Source organism: Schistocerca serialis, chromosome 1 (assembly GCF_023864345.2).
Source record: "Schistocerca serialis cubense isolate TAMUIC-IGC-003099 chromosome 1, iqSchSeri2.2, whole genome shotgun sequence".
Classification (NCBI taxonomy): domain Eukaryota; kingdom Metazoa; phylum Arthropoda; class Insecta; order Orthoptera; family Acrididae; genus Schistocerca; species Schistocerca serialis.
In genome coordinates this window covers 997,070,920-997,089,095 of record NC_064638.1, presented here as the reverse complement: position 1 = coordinate 997,089,095, position 18,176 = coordinate 997,070,920, and the positions used below count along the sequence as shown (strand labels likewise).

Genomic DNA, 18,176 nt, shown 5'->3' with positions numbered 1-18,176 from the left:
ACTGTTTTCCTCCAGAATATTATAACAAGAGGATAAGGATTCATTTAACCATACAGTAGAGCTTGCATGCCCTCGGGAAAAATAATATCTGTTGTTTCCCCTTGCTTTTAACCTTTCGCAGTAGTGGCATAACAAGGCCAGATCAGTCAGTCATTCAGACTCCTGCCCCTTGAACTACTGAGAAGGCTGCTGCACCTCTTCAGGAGCCACAGATTTGTCTGGCCGCTCAACAGATACCCCTCTGTGGTTCAGTTATCTGTATCATTAAGGAATGGATGCCACCCCACCACAACTAGGTCCATGGTTCATTGGGGGTTCAGTAATATTCACTCCTGTCAGTCTACCATTTTTGAAATTGAAATTATTACATTCTTCTTGAAGTAGGAGAGTACTTTGCTTGTCTCATTTTTTGGACATTTATATCCCCTTTAGACATCTGTATTCCCTTTCGCCTTTTTCATGTTGTGCATTTTTATATTTTCCCCCTTCGTCAATTAAATTCAATATCTCGTGTGTTTTCAAGGGTTTCCACTGGCCTTGCCTTTTGCTTGTCAGATTCTCAGCTGCCTTCATCTCTTAATTCTGTCCATCTTCTGTTATGTTCCTTTCCCCTGTTGCAGCCTTTTGCTCCCTTTGTTTCTTTCGGCCTCTTCTGGTTCTTTCAAATTATCAAGATCACATATCCATAATTTCCTACATTCTGCAGTTTCTTCAGCTTTAGTCTGCAGTACAAGCCCAGTAAATTGGGACAGAGTCCACATTTGCCTGTGGAAATATTTTGCAGTTTAAAATCTGGTTCTGAAATCTGTTTCACCATTATATAATCAACCTGAAACTTTCCAATACCTCCAGGTCGATTCCACTTATGCAGCCTTATTTCATGATCCTTAAACCAAATGTTGACAGTGATTAAATTACACTCCTTGCAAAACTGTACCAGGTGTTTCATTTCTTTCCACCAGTTCATGTTCTCCTACTATGAGGGCGTGCTGAAAGTTAATGCCTTCAAATTGTATGTGAAAACTCATAAAGCTTCTGAAATAAAACATATGTTACTGACATTCTATAACTCTTTTCTTCATGTTTGTGTATTTGCAACCCCTTGGTGCTAGAGGGCTCTGGATTGTTGCATGTAACAGGGCAGTGTGTAATATAATTGTGTCGCTGCTTGAGAAACAGTGTGCTGAAATCGAGATTTCAGTTCAAAGAGTTTGTCCACACACAGAGCACCGTGTCCTTCAGCATGACAGTGCCAGACCCCACCAGAGGGCTGTGACATCTGCAACAATCCGATGCCTTGGGTCCACTGCCCTCGATAATCCTTCACACAGTCCCGACTTTACCCCATCCAATTTTCATCTGTTTCCAAAACTTAAAGAACATCTTTGGGACTTCACTTCAGTAGTGACATTTGCCTGCCAGACAATGTGAATAATATGTAAATATTTAGGAGTAAAGGAAATGGCTCACCAAATACCAGAGGCATCGAGTCATCAACAGGCACACATAAAAGCCAAAGGAGCCTTGCTGGCTTTCAGAATAAATTCTTTGTTGAGCTAAAGGACACACACACACACACACACACACACACACACACACACACACACACACACACCTATGTCTCTATATTGTGCCAGCTGGACACAATGCCAGCATTGCATTTCAACAGATGGACTAGGGTCATGTGGCATTTGTATTGGGTGGAGTGGCTAGAGACAGAGAGAGGTGGGAAGCAGGAAGAAGGATTGAAATGGGTAGCTTGTGGCTTGGAGGGATGCAGCAAGTTTGCTGGCCAGGATTGCAGGAAGTGAGGGATGGCAGGTGCACCGTCTAGGCATGTGATGCAGATACTGGACCCAATGAGGTGCAGCACACAATGAAGGTGATGTGGGTTTGGAATGATGACAGGACAAACAAAGGGCTAACTGTTTGGGTGGAGGGTGTGGGGGTAGGGGATTAAGGGGGGAGTACGCAAAAGCAACCAAAATTGTGATTTTTCTTTTATCTTAATTTGCTACACGATATTGAAATTTCAATTCCTGAATATTATGTTCCAGTTCCACTCATAAGTGTGATAAAAATAATTTTCATGGGCCACACACCTTTGTTGTTCTGTACTTCCTGATATTATTTATTCCTGCAGTGTTTTCGTTCAGTTTTGTGCAGTTACAATGTGGGAAATCCAGAACTTCTACGAAAGTGTGTGCATGAAAAAACTCAAAACCTAATGCAAGTTACAACTTTCTGATAGGAAACCATGCTCCAAGACAACATTATTTTCCACGTTCGTAGATGAAGTTGCAGCATATGATGCTTGTTTCATTTGTAACTATGCTAATCTTGGCAAACTACGGACTCTTGAGGAGGCTAGGATTTGCTCGAGGAGCTTTTGCGCTGTCAATATTGAAGGAAATCAATAACGGGAGAATTGATGCAGTTGATGTTATTTGTTACTCAGTTTGAAAGTCAGGTTAACCTAAGAGGACAAGCAAAGAAAAGACTACTTGCAAATGAAGAGAATGTATATGATTTGCACTAGTTCAGGCAGATAAGGTTCAAATGGCTCTGAGCACTATGGGACTCAACTGCTGTGGTCATCAGTCCCCTAGAACTTAGAACTACTTAAACCTAACTAACCTAAGGACATCACACACACCCATGCCCGAGGCAGGGTTCGAACCTGCGACCGTAGCAGCAGCGCGGCTCCGGACTGGAGCGCCTAGAACCGCACGGCTACCGTGGCCGGCGGCAGATAAGGGAAAGCCTATTACAAACACTATCAAATCTTTGATTCAGGTTTCCTGTAACTTATATTTTGGCAACTTTATGTACCTTTTCCTCACAAACCACTGACTGAATAGTACCTAAATGTAGTCTGCAATTAGTCAGTACTATAGTGAATGATTGTATGGACGGGATTTTCATTTACTGCAATAGTAAGGCATTTATGTAAGAGAAAGCCCCTAAGATTTGGTATATTTTTTTGTAGAAATTTTGACAGTTGTAAAAATCTAGCAGAAGAAGATATCAATATTCTGTTCCGTGGATATTTATAATAATGGTATATGAGATTATGTAAAAAAAAAAAAAAAAAAAAAAAAAAAAAAACATTAAATTCCTTCTGACAGGTTTTTCAAAAAAGGAACATCTGCACTGACCTCGTTGGAAAAATTTCAGTTTTAAAAATGTAAAATTTCAATAAGCATGAAGGTGTATCTGTGTATCCATGTAACATTCCATAACAACCCTGCCAAATTTAGTTACATTTAGTTACATTCCCTTGGAAACTTTGGACTTTGTAAGGTTTTTCTTTGTCAAAGTATTGCAACTTTGCATACGTTCCATCTTAATGGAGATTTAGGCCAGGAGCGTTAGGGACCGAAGGATGTGCTGCAAGGGTCTCTCCCATATGTGTAGTTCAGAGAACGTAGTGGCAAAAGGAAGGATCCAAATGGCTTAGGTTGTGAAGCAGCCACTGAATCCGAGCTCGCTGTGCTTACTGGGTGGACAGTTAGTTGGTTGTCATACTGGCATAAAAACTGATTGCAGTAAAGTTGGTATATGACATGGGTGCTTCCACAGGTAACCCTGCCTGTGATGGGGTATGATAAGCTGGTGACAGGACTGGAGTAGGAAGCGGTGAGTGGGTGGATTGGACAGGTATTGCACTTGGGTTTCCCACAAGGGTATGATCAATGTGGCAAAGGGGTTGCAATCAGGATGTTGAGCATATTGGGTGACTCGCCGATATCACTTAAGGGCATCCCTTGCTATGAGTTATAGCCTCTCTATGGGAGAAAGCACTGCCATTCACAACTTCAAAACAGATCCTGACCTGATCATCCTCCTTGCAGACAAAGGCCTCACCACTGCCACGATAAATCACAGTAACTACCTGACAAAAGGCCTCTGTCAACTCTCTGACTCCTCCATCTACAACCTCTGTCATAGTGATCCCATCCCAGAAGTCCAACGAAACCTCTAAACCCTGCTGAAATCCTTCGCCCATCTGAGAATCTCTCCCCTGAGTCCATCTCCCTCGTAACCCAAAAGTCACTCACCTCACTGCTCTTCTAAAGGCTCACCAAAATCCACAAACCCCAGAATCATGGGCATCCCACTATAGCTGGTTATTGTGCTCCTACCGAAGGAATTTGTGCTCTTATTGATAAATAACTACAACCAGTTGCCCAAAACCTAGCCTCTCACATCAGAGATACTAACCACTTCATTCACTGACTATCCACCATCACCATCCCTTCACCTCTCCCTATTTGTCACTATCAATGCCGCCTCCCTAAGCAGCAACATCTGTCATGCTCATGCCCACGCCTTGCTGTTATCAAACCCTACCTCTTGCAACATCCTTCAGATTCAAGCACGCTGCCTCATACACATTACCAACTACATCCTGACATAAAATTACTTCTTCTTTGAGAGGAATGTGTATAAACAGATCTGCAGCACAGCTATGGACACCCACATAGTGTACCCTCCTGTACCAACCCTTTTATGAGCCATCTAGAGGAAACCTCCTAGCCTCCAAAAACCTCAAACCTGGTTCAGGTTCATTCATGATATCTCCATGATCTTGACTTAGGGCCAAGACACTCTGTCCTCATTCCTCCACAACCTCAAAACCTTCTCTCCCATCCACTTCACCTGATCCTCCTCAACTCTCTGATGGCTTCACCCATTCCTCCGGCCACATTAAACCCACAATTCATCAAGATACCTGCATTTCAAATCTGTCATCCATTCCACACCAAAATATCAATCCCTTACAGCCTGGGCACCCGTGGATGGCATACAAGCAGTCACAAGAAGTCCTTTGCCAAGTACACTGAAAGTCCCATGAGGCCCTTCAGAGATCAGCACTACTCCCCAAACCTAGTCCACAAACTGATGCTATATCCTCTGAAACTACACTGAACTCCTACCCTCACACACACCCATAATCATTCCATTACCTGTGAGAATCATCCACAAAGGATCACCTTCCTCCTCACCCTGTGTCATCCTGAATTGGAATAACTGAAGCATATCCTTTGTCTATCACCATGCCAGAAATGAGGGACATCCCACATAAGATCCTTACCACACCTCATAGAGTGGTATTCAGTCGCCCACTTAACCTACGCAACAATCTGGCCCATCCCTACGTCACTCCCACTGCCAATCGCCTGTGACAGGTATAATATTCCTGTGGAAGACCCATGTGCAAAACCTGTTCAATCTACCCACTGAGCACTTCCTAACCCATTTCTGTCATAGGCTTGTCCTACTCAATCATAGGCAGAGCCACCTGTGAGAGGAGCCATGTAGTATATCAAATTTGCTGCTATCACTGCACAGTTTTTTATATTGGTATGACGACCAATCAGACGTCCACCAGCATTAATGGCCACCACCAGACTGTGGCCAAGAACAACCATGACCACCAGTAGTATAACACTTAGCATGAAAACAACATGCTCAATTTCAGTGGCTGCTTCACAATCTGGGTCATTTGGATTCTTCCCTCCACTGCCAGCTTTTCTGAGCTAAGTAGATAGGAGCGGTCCTTGCAACACATTCTTTGCTCCCATAGACCTCTTGGCCTCAGTCTCCATTAACCCTTTGTCCCCACACCCTCCACCCAAAAGTTTCTCCTTCCTCTGCCCTGTCACACCCTCCAAATCAGCTGCCACCACCTGAGTCATGCATTCATCTACATCTATATCCACATCCATACTCTGCAAGCCACCTGACGGTGTGTGGCGGAGGGTACTTTGAGTACCTCTATCGGTTCTCCCTTCTATTCCAGTCTCATATTGTTTGCGGAAAGAAAGATTGTCGGTATGCCTCTGTGTGGGCTCTAATCTCTCTGATTTTATCCTCATGGTCTCTTCGCGAGGTATACGTAGGAGGGAGCAATATACTGCTTAACTCCTCGGTGAAGGTATGTTCTCGAAACTTCAACAAAAGCCTGTACCAATCTGCTGAGTGTCTCTCCTGCAAAGTCTTCCACTGGAGTTTATCTGTCATCCCCGTAATGCTTTTGCGATTACTAAATGATCCTGTAACGAAGTGCGCTGCTGTCCGTTGGATCTTCTGTATCTCTTATATCAACCCTATCTGGTACGGATCCCACACTGGTGAGCAATATTCAAGCAGTGGGCGAACAAGTGTACTGTAACCTACTTCCTTTGTTTTCGGATTGCATTTCCTTAGGATTCTTCAGTGAATCTCAGTCTGGCATCTGCTTTATCGGCGATCAACTTTATATGATCATTCCATTTTAAATCACTCCTAATGCCTACTCCCAGATAATTTATGGAATTAACTGCTCTTCCAGTTGCTGACCCGCTATATTGTAGCTAAGTGATAAAGGATCTTTCTTTCTATGTATTCGCAGCACGTTACACTTGTCTGCATTGAGATTCAATTGCCATTCCCTGCACCATGCATCAATTCGTTGCAGATCCTCCTGCATTTCAGTACAATTTTTCCATTCTTACAACATCTCGATATACCATACATCATCCGCAGAAAGCCTCAGTGAACTTCCGATGTTATCCACAAGGTCATTTATGTATATTGTGAATAGCAACGGTCCTACAACACTCACCTGCGGCACACCTGAAATCACTCTTACTGCAGAAGACTTCTCTCCATTGAGAATGGCATGCTGCGTTCTGTTATCTAGGAACACTTCAATCCTAGCACACAATTGGTCTGATAGTCCATATGCTCTTACTTTGTTCATTAAACGACTGTGGAGAACTGTATCGAACACCTTGCGGAAGTCAAGAAACACGGCATCTACCTGGGAACCCGTGTCTATGGCCCTCTGAGTCTCGTGGACGAATAGCGCGAGCTGGCCAGTAAACCTACTGCCTCCCTCTGAGCAGCTAGCTACCTATCCCAACAGCTCTTCCTGCCTCCCGCCTCTCTCCGTATGTACACTGTAACTTGACAAAGGATTTGTCCCAAATGTTGGCAAGTTTTTTTTCTCTTTTGTGTGTGTTGATAATTCCAAAGTTCTGCTATTCAATAAGTGGTCTTCTTTACTCCTTAAAAAAAAAAAATAATAATAATAATAATAATAATGCACCACAGAGGAGTATTGCGAATTACTCATAAATGCAAAATTCTAAACTTGCTGGCCATTGGATAATTGTACAATGCTGCAGCACAGTTTCACCACACAACTGGCAAGAATAGTAAATAGTGGACTTGTCAATACCAGGGTATTAAGTTTTTGTGAATTTCATGCAATCCTCTGTTGAACAGTAACTATGCCTTGCAGTCAGGTGTGTTAACAATATAGGGTATATGCAGATGTTAGTGTTTGAGAGAGGATGTGCAGTTGGACTCAAAGAAGCCGGTTATTGTAATTGGCAAATTGCTCAATATTTGAATAGGCGCGATGGGTGAACCATAGCTGAACACAACATTAAGAATGAAACATTGTCCTAGAAAGATGACAGAAAATTAGGACCAAGCAATCATGAAAGAGGCACTCAGAACACCAGATTTATCATTATCATTGATCTGACATGAAACTGGTGCTTGAGTCACCATGAGGACCATTAATAGATGGCTCACAGAAAGAGGTCTGAGCTGGTGGTGCCCCTTGTTCTGACTGCCTTTAACATCTCTACACGAACAAGCCAGTTTGCTGTGGTGTCAGGCACATTGCGCCTGTAATCTCATTGAGTGGAGTAGAATTGTCTTCAGTGACGAGTCCTGCTTCGAATTCAGCCCCAGTGACCAGCAAAACTTATCTGGGGATGACCCGGACAGCTGTGTGATGCAACCTGAATGTCGTTACCGTAAGACGTGACAACCGTGAGTAAGGGTCTGGGGTGCCATTTCATTTCATAGCAGGACCCTCTTTAATAGTTGTTGGTGCACCCTTACAGCACAGCGGTACATCAATGGTATTTTACACCCTGTTTTGTACCCTTCATGGCAAAACATCCTGGGCTTACTTTTGGGCAAGATAATGCCCTTCCACACACAGCAGTTTCTTCTGCTTATCTTCGTGCTTACCAAATCCTACCTTGGCCAGCAAGGTTGCCAGATTGCTTACTGATTAGGAGTATTTGGAGCATTATGGGCAGGACTCTTCAACCATCTCAGGAATTTAATGAGTAACGCACCAATTAGACAGAATTTGGCACGATATCCCTCAGGAGAACATCCGACAACTCGGTCAATCAGTGTCAAGCTGAATAACTGCATGCATAAGGGCCAGAGGTGGACCAATGTGTTATTGACTTGCTCCATTTGTGAAACTCTTTCTCTTAAATAAATCATCCAAATTTTCTGACATTAATCATTTTTTTGTCAGTGCGCATACCTCACATGTACTGATTTCTATCCCATTCGGATAATTCTTTTATGGTGTACCCCCATACCCCCCTTTTTAAATGTATTTATGTTCTACCAGAACTTCCCTTACTATATTTATCTAAGTAATTTGTTTTCTCTCTTCATACATTCTTTTCATCTCTTCATCATCTGTGAAGCTGGTTGGCATATTAACTTGTACTCCTGTGTTGGATGTTGGCTTCAGACCATTATTTTTCCCCAGGGTGTGCAGCTCTACTGTACAGCTCTTTGTTCTAAGTGCTATGGGACTTAACAGCTGAGGTCATCAGTCCCCTAAACTTAGAACTACTTAAACCTAACTGACCTAAGGACATCACACACATCCATGCCCGAGGCAGGATTCGAACCTGCAACCGTAGAAGCCGCGTGGTTCCGCACTGAAGTGCCTAGAACTCTTTCACATCTCTGAATTATTTTATAATATGAATTTGGTATACCCATCCTATTTGACTCACTCTATTATCCAAATTATGTGATGAAAAAAAGCAGCTAGATAAATTAATGATTAAATATCATGGCACTTTCTCTTGCCCAAAATACTTACTGCTATTAAAATGAAGGATGTCAGTTGTTACACAAGTAGTAGTAGCGACTGCTGTTGTGCCTACAAAGTTCTGAATACATGTACGGACTGAATATTTACAGTGTGTACTTTTTGTAACTAAAGGCTCCTTACTATGTGCACACCAAGTTTGGGGATATATATGTCTCAGCACACAAACTATCAGATTTTGTTTTAATGTTTAACAATAGTTACTTAAAAAATACATGTATCTATGTTTGAAGATTTGTGACAGTGTAGTAGAAATCATGAAACACTTCCTAGAATGATAATTTTCAGCTTTTTCCATTCGATGTTTCATCTCAGTTCTCTTTTTGTACACACACTGATTATCTGCTTCCTAAGCATTTCGTGAAACAGTATCCTCTTTGGCCTGGATAAATATTGGGTAAATTCTTCATAATGAGGTCTTGACATTAATGTACACTCTAAAATGGACAGATACAAAAATGAACAATTATAAAGCCAAACATTCGGTTGTGGGGAAAGGGAGGGGGAGGGGGAGGGGGGGGGGCAGGTAAGACTGCTTTGTAAAAGCTAAAGCAGTTACATTAGACTGTGATCGATGTTGTAGAAACAGCATTCAGCTGCAAATGCAGAAACTGTCAAACCTGTCTTCTATTCACGAGAGCTTAGGAGAAATGATCTGGTCAGCAATTGCACAATGAATATTTATTAATACCTGTATAGATGATGTGTCACATCTTTTTAAAAACAAATGCATGTTGTTAATTTGCACACATTTTTTTCCTTTGTACTATGCCCTGCTAAAGTTGCTTTGACCTACAAACACTGGCAATAGATGAAATTATCCGTCCCATTGCTTTTCAAAGTACAGTTTATGGATTATGTTTTGGATATACAGTAGGCAAGTGAAGCATGAGGTGTAATAAGGTTTCTGCATGTAAAGAAAATGTCCCCAGTTGAAATTCAACATCAGTTAGTGGAATCAAGTGTAATATCATAAGAACAAGTGTGGTTTTGGCAACAAGAGTTTGATAAATGTGGAAAAAGTGCGTAAAACAAGCAAAGGTCAGGAACGCCAAGCATATCCCCTCAGATGATGCATGCCTTATCGAAAGTTTCATTCAAGCCAACTGTAGCATTTGTGTGAGACAAACTCAGTATTTCACATGGCAGTGTAAATAAAATATTGCAGTGCATACATGTCTAAAGGAACAGGCCCTGCGACGTCTACAACTGTCAGGGATGTCCAAATTGGTTAGGGAGACCGCTCACAGCAAGCGGGAAATCCACATTCGAGTCCCATCTGGCACAAATTTTCAATGTTACCATTCCATTCTACAACAGAAGGTTGTCGTTATTCGCTACTGTGAACACATTTCATGTATGGCAGTGTAAAGATGGCCTCACTGGTACTGTGGCTATTCTTAATTGAGAATGTATACCATATTTACTCGAATCTAAGCCATACTTTTTTTCTGGTTTTTCTGATCCATAAAACCGCCTGCGGCTTAGAATCGAGAGCAAAGTAAGCGGAAGTTCTGAAAAATGTTGGTAGGTGCCGCCACAACTAACTTCTGCTACACAGGCATGCTTTACAGGCACAAAGATAAATACTGGCGCCGAAACCTCTGCCTCAGTAAATAAATTTTAAAAAAAGTTGGCAGGCTAGCTTTTTTTCTCCGCCCCGAGTTTCGACCACTGCATTTTCATACATTATCCAATGAAGTAAATACAAATTCCACATTGTTCATCTTCAAATGTAGCAGCATTTCAATGTACTACAAAAATCCGACTGGCAAGACTGTTTGGGATGTTTGTCAATATGGCCAACTCTACGTTCTGAATTCTTTCCTACCTGTGAGAAGAGATGGTTGCTGATAGGAATGTTTATGAATTGTGAACCACATGCAGTATTCTCTTCACCGTAAGAATAATATGAATATAAACATTTTGCCATGTATTCTTTCATGTTTGCTGCTATCTCATTTAAATCCTGTCTGCCTAATAAACTACGAAACTAGAGTGAGACAACAGTAAACGCGCAAGAATATACATATCATGTCATGTTTGTATTCATTCTTATGCCTAATAGTGATACAGTCAGAAATGAAGCACGGCAATTGACTAGATTTTTAAATCTAAGATGACTCTAATTTCTGTGCAGAATGTAATGTACTAAAGAGGCGTCTGCAAAGATTTTCAAACGGAGAAAAATTTTCGCTAAACTCTCGTTCAGAACATCTTCTATCATACGCAGTCTATTATTTGGTTCTTGTTGATCATTATCAAAGAAAGCAGCGGTGTAAGTAATAACAAATAGCAGTCTCTTGCCATTGTTTCGCTAATGAGATGATTCCTCTCTCTCTCTCTCTCTCTCTCTCTCTCTCTCTCTTTTTTTTTAAAAAGCGGCGGTAGCGTGCACAAAAGCAAGCCAAGCGGCGACAGGCCGTAAACACTCATTATCAGAATGCTACAAACAATGCATGACATAGTACAGTATTGCATTTTCAGCTTAGAGTGACGTAAACACCTATAACAAAGAGAATGGCACTTATCAGATCAAAGAAAAATAAGCAATCGATTCAAACCAGACGAAGCACGTGAAAAAGGAAGGGTACCCGTGTTAAATACGGACGGAGCACCTGACGCAAAGCAATGGCTACCTGGTAAAGCTTAACTGCTAAGCTTACAATTCAAACCAAACTACTGTAGCTGTATCGTCATTCGTTCGACCTAATTGTGTCTCATATTACAATGGACCAACTTTGTTTTGATTTGGAGGTGCGCCCTAAAACTTTTCTCTCCCCTTGAATTTCGAGTCTCAAATTTCTGGTGTGGCTTAGATTCTGGAATTCCCCCCCCCCCCCCCCCCTCCCCTTGATTTCGAGTCTCATTTTTCAGGTGCGGCTTAGATTCGAGTGCAGCTAAAATTCGAGTAAATATGGTACTTAACCCAGTATAAGGCGGAGGGTGTTCCATTTGTGCACCATTCTGTCACAGAGCATCTCGTTGTGTCTTAGAAGGAGAAAGCAGAAAGCATCAATATCGTGTAGACTCCTCTTCTCCCCCCACCCCCCACCCCTTCCAATTCCACCCCTCCCCCCCCCCCCCCCCCCAACCCCCTCTCCAATGAAAAAGTTCAAAACTATGTACTGCTGGTTGATTTGCTCACATGTGAAGAGACCATGTTTGGTGCCAGTTATAGTGCCACACTGGAACGGTTGCAGAAAATGATTCATTGGAAAGGATTAGGATCATTTCCAAAACTGTTTGTGTTGTTGCCTGACCACAGACAGCCATAGTTCTGTGCAATTTGATCCAATGTTTTCAGTGTATTGTATTGCACCAGCCCCCATACCACCCACGTCTTGCACCAAATGGTTTTCGTGTATTCACACCATTAAAGAAACACTTGACCAGTTGCCATTTCTTACCTCAAAGTTTAAGTGGTGAAGTAATGGACACACACATAGAAAATATTATATTAAGATCTCTGCTTTGGTGTAAATATTCTTATCATTTCCAGATATGTTAAACAGCCATTAGTAAACACCACACACACACACAATTTGAAGTGATTTATTAACAAATCTTAAAATGAAAGTGTAATCAGCAATAAGATATCACAGCATCATGTGTGTGGCTGATTGTCATTCATCACTTCAGTTTCAAAGTAAATGGAAATTTATTTCATAGAATTCTTTTTCTGTCTTTCTTTTTAGATGTACTGTGTAACACAAATTTTCAGCTTATGTATGGTTATGTACATGCCAGTTATTTTTTCCCAGCACTCAACTGGATTTTTCACCTGTTTGAACTGACTGTAAATTTGATTGAAGGTGGCTATGCGATGGCGTACAGAACAAGAAGTTGTTGTAGGGAAAGGCCAGTTTAGCTGTGGAGAAAAACACTGCTCATCTAAGGAGGACTTACATACATGGGAAGTGAACTTTGGTTACGTTGAAAATGGTGAAAAGAAGAATGCACTAGTTAAAGCAAGTAAGTACTTGGACCCATCCATTATATATATTGCTGTGGCTGTGTCTAAAACATTGTGGTTTCAAGTGGTTGATACTGATACTACAAAATTCATCCTCTAGTCTAGTGCCTTACCATCTTATATAGCATTTCTTACCCTGGCCAGACCACACTTCCACCTTTTACCTTCTTGTAAGATCCACATACCCAATGGAGCTAGCTGTCTCATAGTTGCTAGCTTTGAAGCACTCACTGAAGTTACCTCTGCCTTGATGATCAACACATGCAACCTGTAGTACAAAGACTCCCCTCCAGACATCAACCATTTCCTTGACCATTTGAAATCTGTGCCAGTCCAACTCCCACCACACACTTTTCTTGTCACCATTGACACCACCTTCCTCCCCCCTGCGGGTCCGGGGATTAGAATAGGCCCGCGGTATTCCTGCCTGTCGTAAGAGGCGACTAAAAGGAGTCCATCCCCCTCACAGGGGTAGTTAGCGCCTGCGTCCGGAGACGGACGGTTCCACGACCTATCATCGTGGTTCTTTTTGGTTTTTCACTTCTCGTTTCTTCCTTCCTTTTGTTGGTTCCTTTCTTTGCTGTTCTCCACCTCACTGTCTTCCTTACTCTTTCTCTTGACTTCTCCTTGCCTTCTCATTGCCTTTTTCTCCTTGCCTTCTCATTGCCTTTTTCTCCTTGCCTTCTCATTGCCTTTTTCTCCTTGCCTTCTCATTGCCTTTTTCTCCTTGCCTTCTCATTGCCTTTTTCTCCTTGCCTTCTCATTGCCTTTTTCTCCTTGCCTTCTCATTGCCTTCTTCTCCTTGCTTTCTCATTGCCTTCTTCTCCTTGCCTTCTCTGGTCTCCGCCTCGGCGTTTGAGACAGTCTGTCCTCTTTCTCCCTCTCTCTCTTCTTTTTCCTCTTCTTCCTTCCTCCCTGTGCGTGCCTGAAGGCCGACCCACACGTTCGCACGCGTAGCCGGTGACGGGGTAACGCGTAAGTCCCCGCCCTGGGTAGACATGTAAGGCACGCGCGTACCCCCTGGTAAAGGCCAGGCCCGGGGAGGGGTGATTGCCTGAGCTGATACCTTCTGACCATGCCGATTGGTCCCTCCGTCTGTTTCTCGGGAGGTGTGACCTGAGGTGTAAACATTCACCTAAGGCGGGAGTGCCCTCTGAGAGGGTCCCAACAAGGAAGGAGCGCGCCATCGGAGACGCTGGCAATCATGGGGGATTCCTCCGCAATGGATTCTACTCCATCTCTTTCGACTTCGACCCAAAAACGGAAACGTGACCAGCCAACAGTGACAAAAGTACTACCGCCTGCCCCACAGTTCCTCGTAGTTTCTCGATCTGAGGACGGAAAGGATTTTTCCTCTGTCAACCCTTTCGTTATTCAGAAGGGCGTAGATGCCATAGCCGGATCTGTCAAATCTTGTACCAGGTTGCGTAACGGCACCTTATTACTAGAAACTGAGAGTGCCTTTCAGGCACAAAAACTGCTTCGGGCCACCCTCCTGTACACGTTCCCTGTCCGGGTGGAGGCCCACCGAACTTTGAATTCGTCTCGTGGTGTAGTCTATACTAGCTCCCTCGACGGATTGACTGACGAGGAGCTTCAATCATTCCTCGCTGAGCAGGGCGTGACGGCTGTCCATAGGGTCATGAAAAAGGTCAACAATGACCTTGTACCGACCCGGACAATTTTCTTGACCTTCGATAGTGTTAAGCTGCCATCGCGCATCAAGGCGGGCTACGAGGTTATTTCTGTTCGCCCCTATGTCCCGACACCTACGCGCTGCTACCAGTGTCAGCGTTTCAATCACACTCGACAGTCTTGTTCCAATGCGGCTAAATGTGTCACTTGTGGCAGGGATGCCCATGAGGGTGACTGTCCACCTCCGTCTCCTCGTTGTGTGAACTGTCAGGGTGACCATGCCGCATCCTCCCGCGACTGTCCTGTCTATAAGGAAGAACGCTGTATCCAAGAAATTCGGGTCAAAGAGAAAGTGTCCACCTCGGCTGCTCGCAAGCTATTGGCTAGTAGGAAGCCCACACTGCTCCCAGCGGGGAAATACAGTACTGTCCTCGCCTCTCCTCGGACTACCCGGGAGGTAGCAACCCAGACATGCGATCTGACCTTCAGCACCACGGCCGTCCGTTCGGCCAGTGCTAAGATCGCGCGGTCGACGTCTCCTCTTCCTCCCATCACCCCACAGACACGAGCACCTTCCTCAGCTTCTGCTGAGACGAAGACATCGAAGTCAGATGCACGGGCCTTCAAGAAGGAACCATCCCGTGGAGACTTCCTCCGTACCTCGACCTCCCAGCCTTCGACCGGTACTTCCACTACACGTCCTTCCAAAAAGGCGCATAGGAAGCACAGTTCTCCTTCTCCGCCACGGCGCATTTCTTCTCCTGCGCCACCCAGCGGTTGCCGCCCCAGGCCGTCATCCGTTTCGCCTGGCCGCACCGCTGGTAGCCGTACATCTGGCCGTTCACTGGCGGAGGAAGCTCCCCCTCCCGGCCATCCTCCTGAGATGGCCGATGACCCTATAGACCCAATGGACGATGTCCGCCTACTGATAGCGGCGGCAGTGCTCGCTCGAAGCCAGGCCCTAAGCGGCCTTCGAGGTGACCACTTCTCTCATCTTCCTTTTCTTACGATGGCACTTATTCACTGGAATATTCGCAGCATTCGCTCCAACCGAGAGGACTTGAAGTTGCTGCTCCGCTTGCACCGTCCGCTCGTCGTAGCCCTCCAGGAAACGAAGCTACGCCCATGCGATCAAATTGCCTTGGCACACTACACCTCTGTGCGTTTTGACCTACCCCCTGTGGTAGGTATCCCAGCTCATGGAGGGGTTATGTTGCTGGTCCGGGATGATATTTACTACGATCCCATCACGTTGCACACCGGCCTGCAGGCAGTTGCCATCCGCATTACTCTCCCCACTTTTACGTTTTCCTTTTGTACCGTTTACACTCCATCGTCATCTGCCGTTACCAGGGCAGACGTGATGCAACTTATTGCTCAGCTACCTGCACCATTTTTGTTAACTGGAGACTTCAATGCCCACCATCCCCTTTGGGGCTCTCCAGCATCCTGCCCGAGGGGCTCCTTGTTAGCAGACCTTTTCAACCAGCTCGATCTTGTCTGCCTCAATACTGGCGCCCCTACTTTTCTTTCGGACACATCTCACACCTATTCCCATTTAGACCTCTCTATATGTACTCCCCAACTTGCACGCCGGTTTGAGTGGTATGCACTTTCTGATACATATTCGAGCGACCACTTCCCGTGTGTTATCCATCTCCTGCAGCATACCCCCTCTCCGTGCTTCTCTAATTGGATCATCTCCAAGGCAGACTGGGGGCTCTTCTCTTCCAGGGCGACCTTTCAGGATCAAACCTTTACAAGCTGCGATCGTCAGGTCGCACACCTCACGGAAGTCATTCTCGCTGCTGCTGAATATTCCATCCCTCACCCTCCTTCTCCACGTCGCGTACCGGTCCCCTGGTGGACCGCAGCATGTAGAGACGCTTTACGTGCTCGTCGACGTGCTTTACGCACATTTAAACGCCACCCTACAGTGGCGAATTGTATCAATTATAAACGATTACGTGCTCAGTGTCGTCGTATTATCAAAGAAAGCAAGAAAGCCAGCTGGGCTGCTTTCACAAGCACCTTCAACAGTTTTACTCCTTCTTCTGTTGTCTGGGGTAGCCTGCGCCGGCTATCTGGCACTAAGGTCCACTCACCAGTTTCTGGCTTGAAGGTCGCAAATGACGTCCTTGTGGCCCCTGAGGCTGTCTCCAATGCCTTCGGCCGCTTTTTCGCAGAGGTTTCGAGCTCCGCTCATTACCACCCTGCCTTCCTCCCCCGCAAACAGGCAGAGGAGGCTAGGCCACCTAACTTCCGCTCCTCGAATTGTGAAAGTTATAATGCCCCATTCACCATGCGGGAATTCGAAAACGCACTTGGCCGATCACGGTCCTCTGCTCCAGGGCCAGATTCTATTCATATTCAGATGCTGAAGAACCTTTCTCCTGCGGGTAAAGGTTTTCTTCTTCGTACATACAATCGCATCTGGATAGAGGGGCATGTTCCCGCATGCTGGCGCGAGTCTATTGTTGTCCCGATTCCTAAGCCGGGGAAGGACAAGCACTTGCCTTCCAGTTATCGACCTATCTCGCTTACCAGCTGTGTCTGTAAAGTGATGGAGCGAATGGTTAACTCTCGATTGGTTTGGCTGCTCGAGTCTCGACGCCTACTTACCAATGTACAATGTGGATTTCGTAGGTGCCGCTCTGCTGTTGACCATCTGGTTACCTTGTCGACCTTCATTATGAATAACTTCTTGCGGAAGCGCCCGACCGCGGCTGTGTTCTTTGATTTGGAGAAGGCTTACGACACCTGTTGGAAGGCGGGCATTCTCCGCACCATGCATACATGGGGCCTTCGCGGTCGCCTCCCTCTTTTTATTCGTTCCTTTTTAATGGATCGACAGTTCAGGGTACGTGTGGGTTCTGTCCTGTCCGACACCTTTCGCCAGGAGAATGGGGTGCCACAGGGCTCAGTTTTGAGCGTCGCTCTCTTCGCCATCGCGATCAATCCAATAATGGATTGCCTCCCAGCTGATGTATCAGGCTCCCTTTTCGTGGACGATTTTACTATCTATTGCAGCGCGCAGTGTACACGTGTCCTGGAGCGCTGTCTTCAGCGTTCTCTTGACCGTCTTTACTCCTGGAGTGTCGCCAATGGCTTCCGTTTTTCTGCCGAGAAGACGGTCTGTATTAACTTCTGGCGCTACAAAGAGTTTCTCCCACCGTCCTTACGACTCGGTCCCGTTGCTCTCCCAATCGTGGAGACAACCAAATTTTTAGGCCTTACATTTGACAGGAAACTTAGCTGGTCTCCACATGTGTCATATTTGGCCGCCCGTTGTACCCGTTCTTTAAATGTCCTCCATGTTCTCAGTGGTCTGTCGTGGGGAGCGGATCGAACCGTCCTACTTCGTCTATATCGGTCGATCGTCCGCTCCAAGCTGGATTGTGGGAGCTTCGTATACTCCTCTGCACGGCCATCCATCTTACGCCGCCTCAACTCCATACAACATCGGGGTTTACGACTTGCGATCGGAGCATTTTATACCAGTCCCGTAGAGAGTCTTCATGCTGACGCTGGCGAATTGCCACTCACCTACCGGCGCGATATACTGCTTTGTCGGTATGCCTGTCGGCTACTGTCAATGCCCGACCATCCGTCTTATCGTTCCTTTTTTGACGA

At 44.9% G+C, this 18,176-nt stretch overlaps 1 protein-coding gene across 4 annotated transcripts in view; it reads left to right on the top strand.

Annotated features, from left to right (window-relative positions):
• LOC126413216 (protein FRA10AC1 homolog) overlaps positions 1–18,176 on the top strand; it is a 62,778-nt gene that overhangs the window by 35,950 nt on the left and 8,652 nt on the right. For all 4 annotated transcript variants that reach the window (XM_050083116.1, XM_050083139.1, XM_050083124.1 and 1 more), the window contains exon 4: positions 12,748–12,907. In XM_050083116.1, the coding sequence (XP_049939073.1) occupies positions 12,748–12,907 (160 nt within the window). The remainder of the gene's footprint in view (positions 1–12,747; positions 12,908–18,176) is intronic.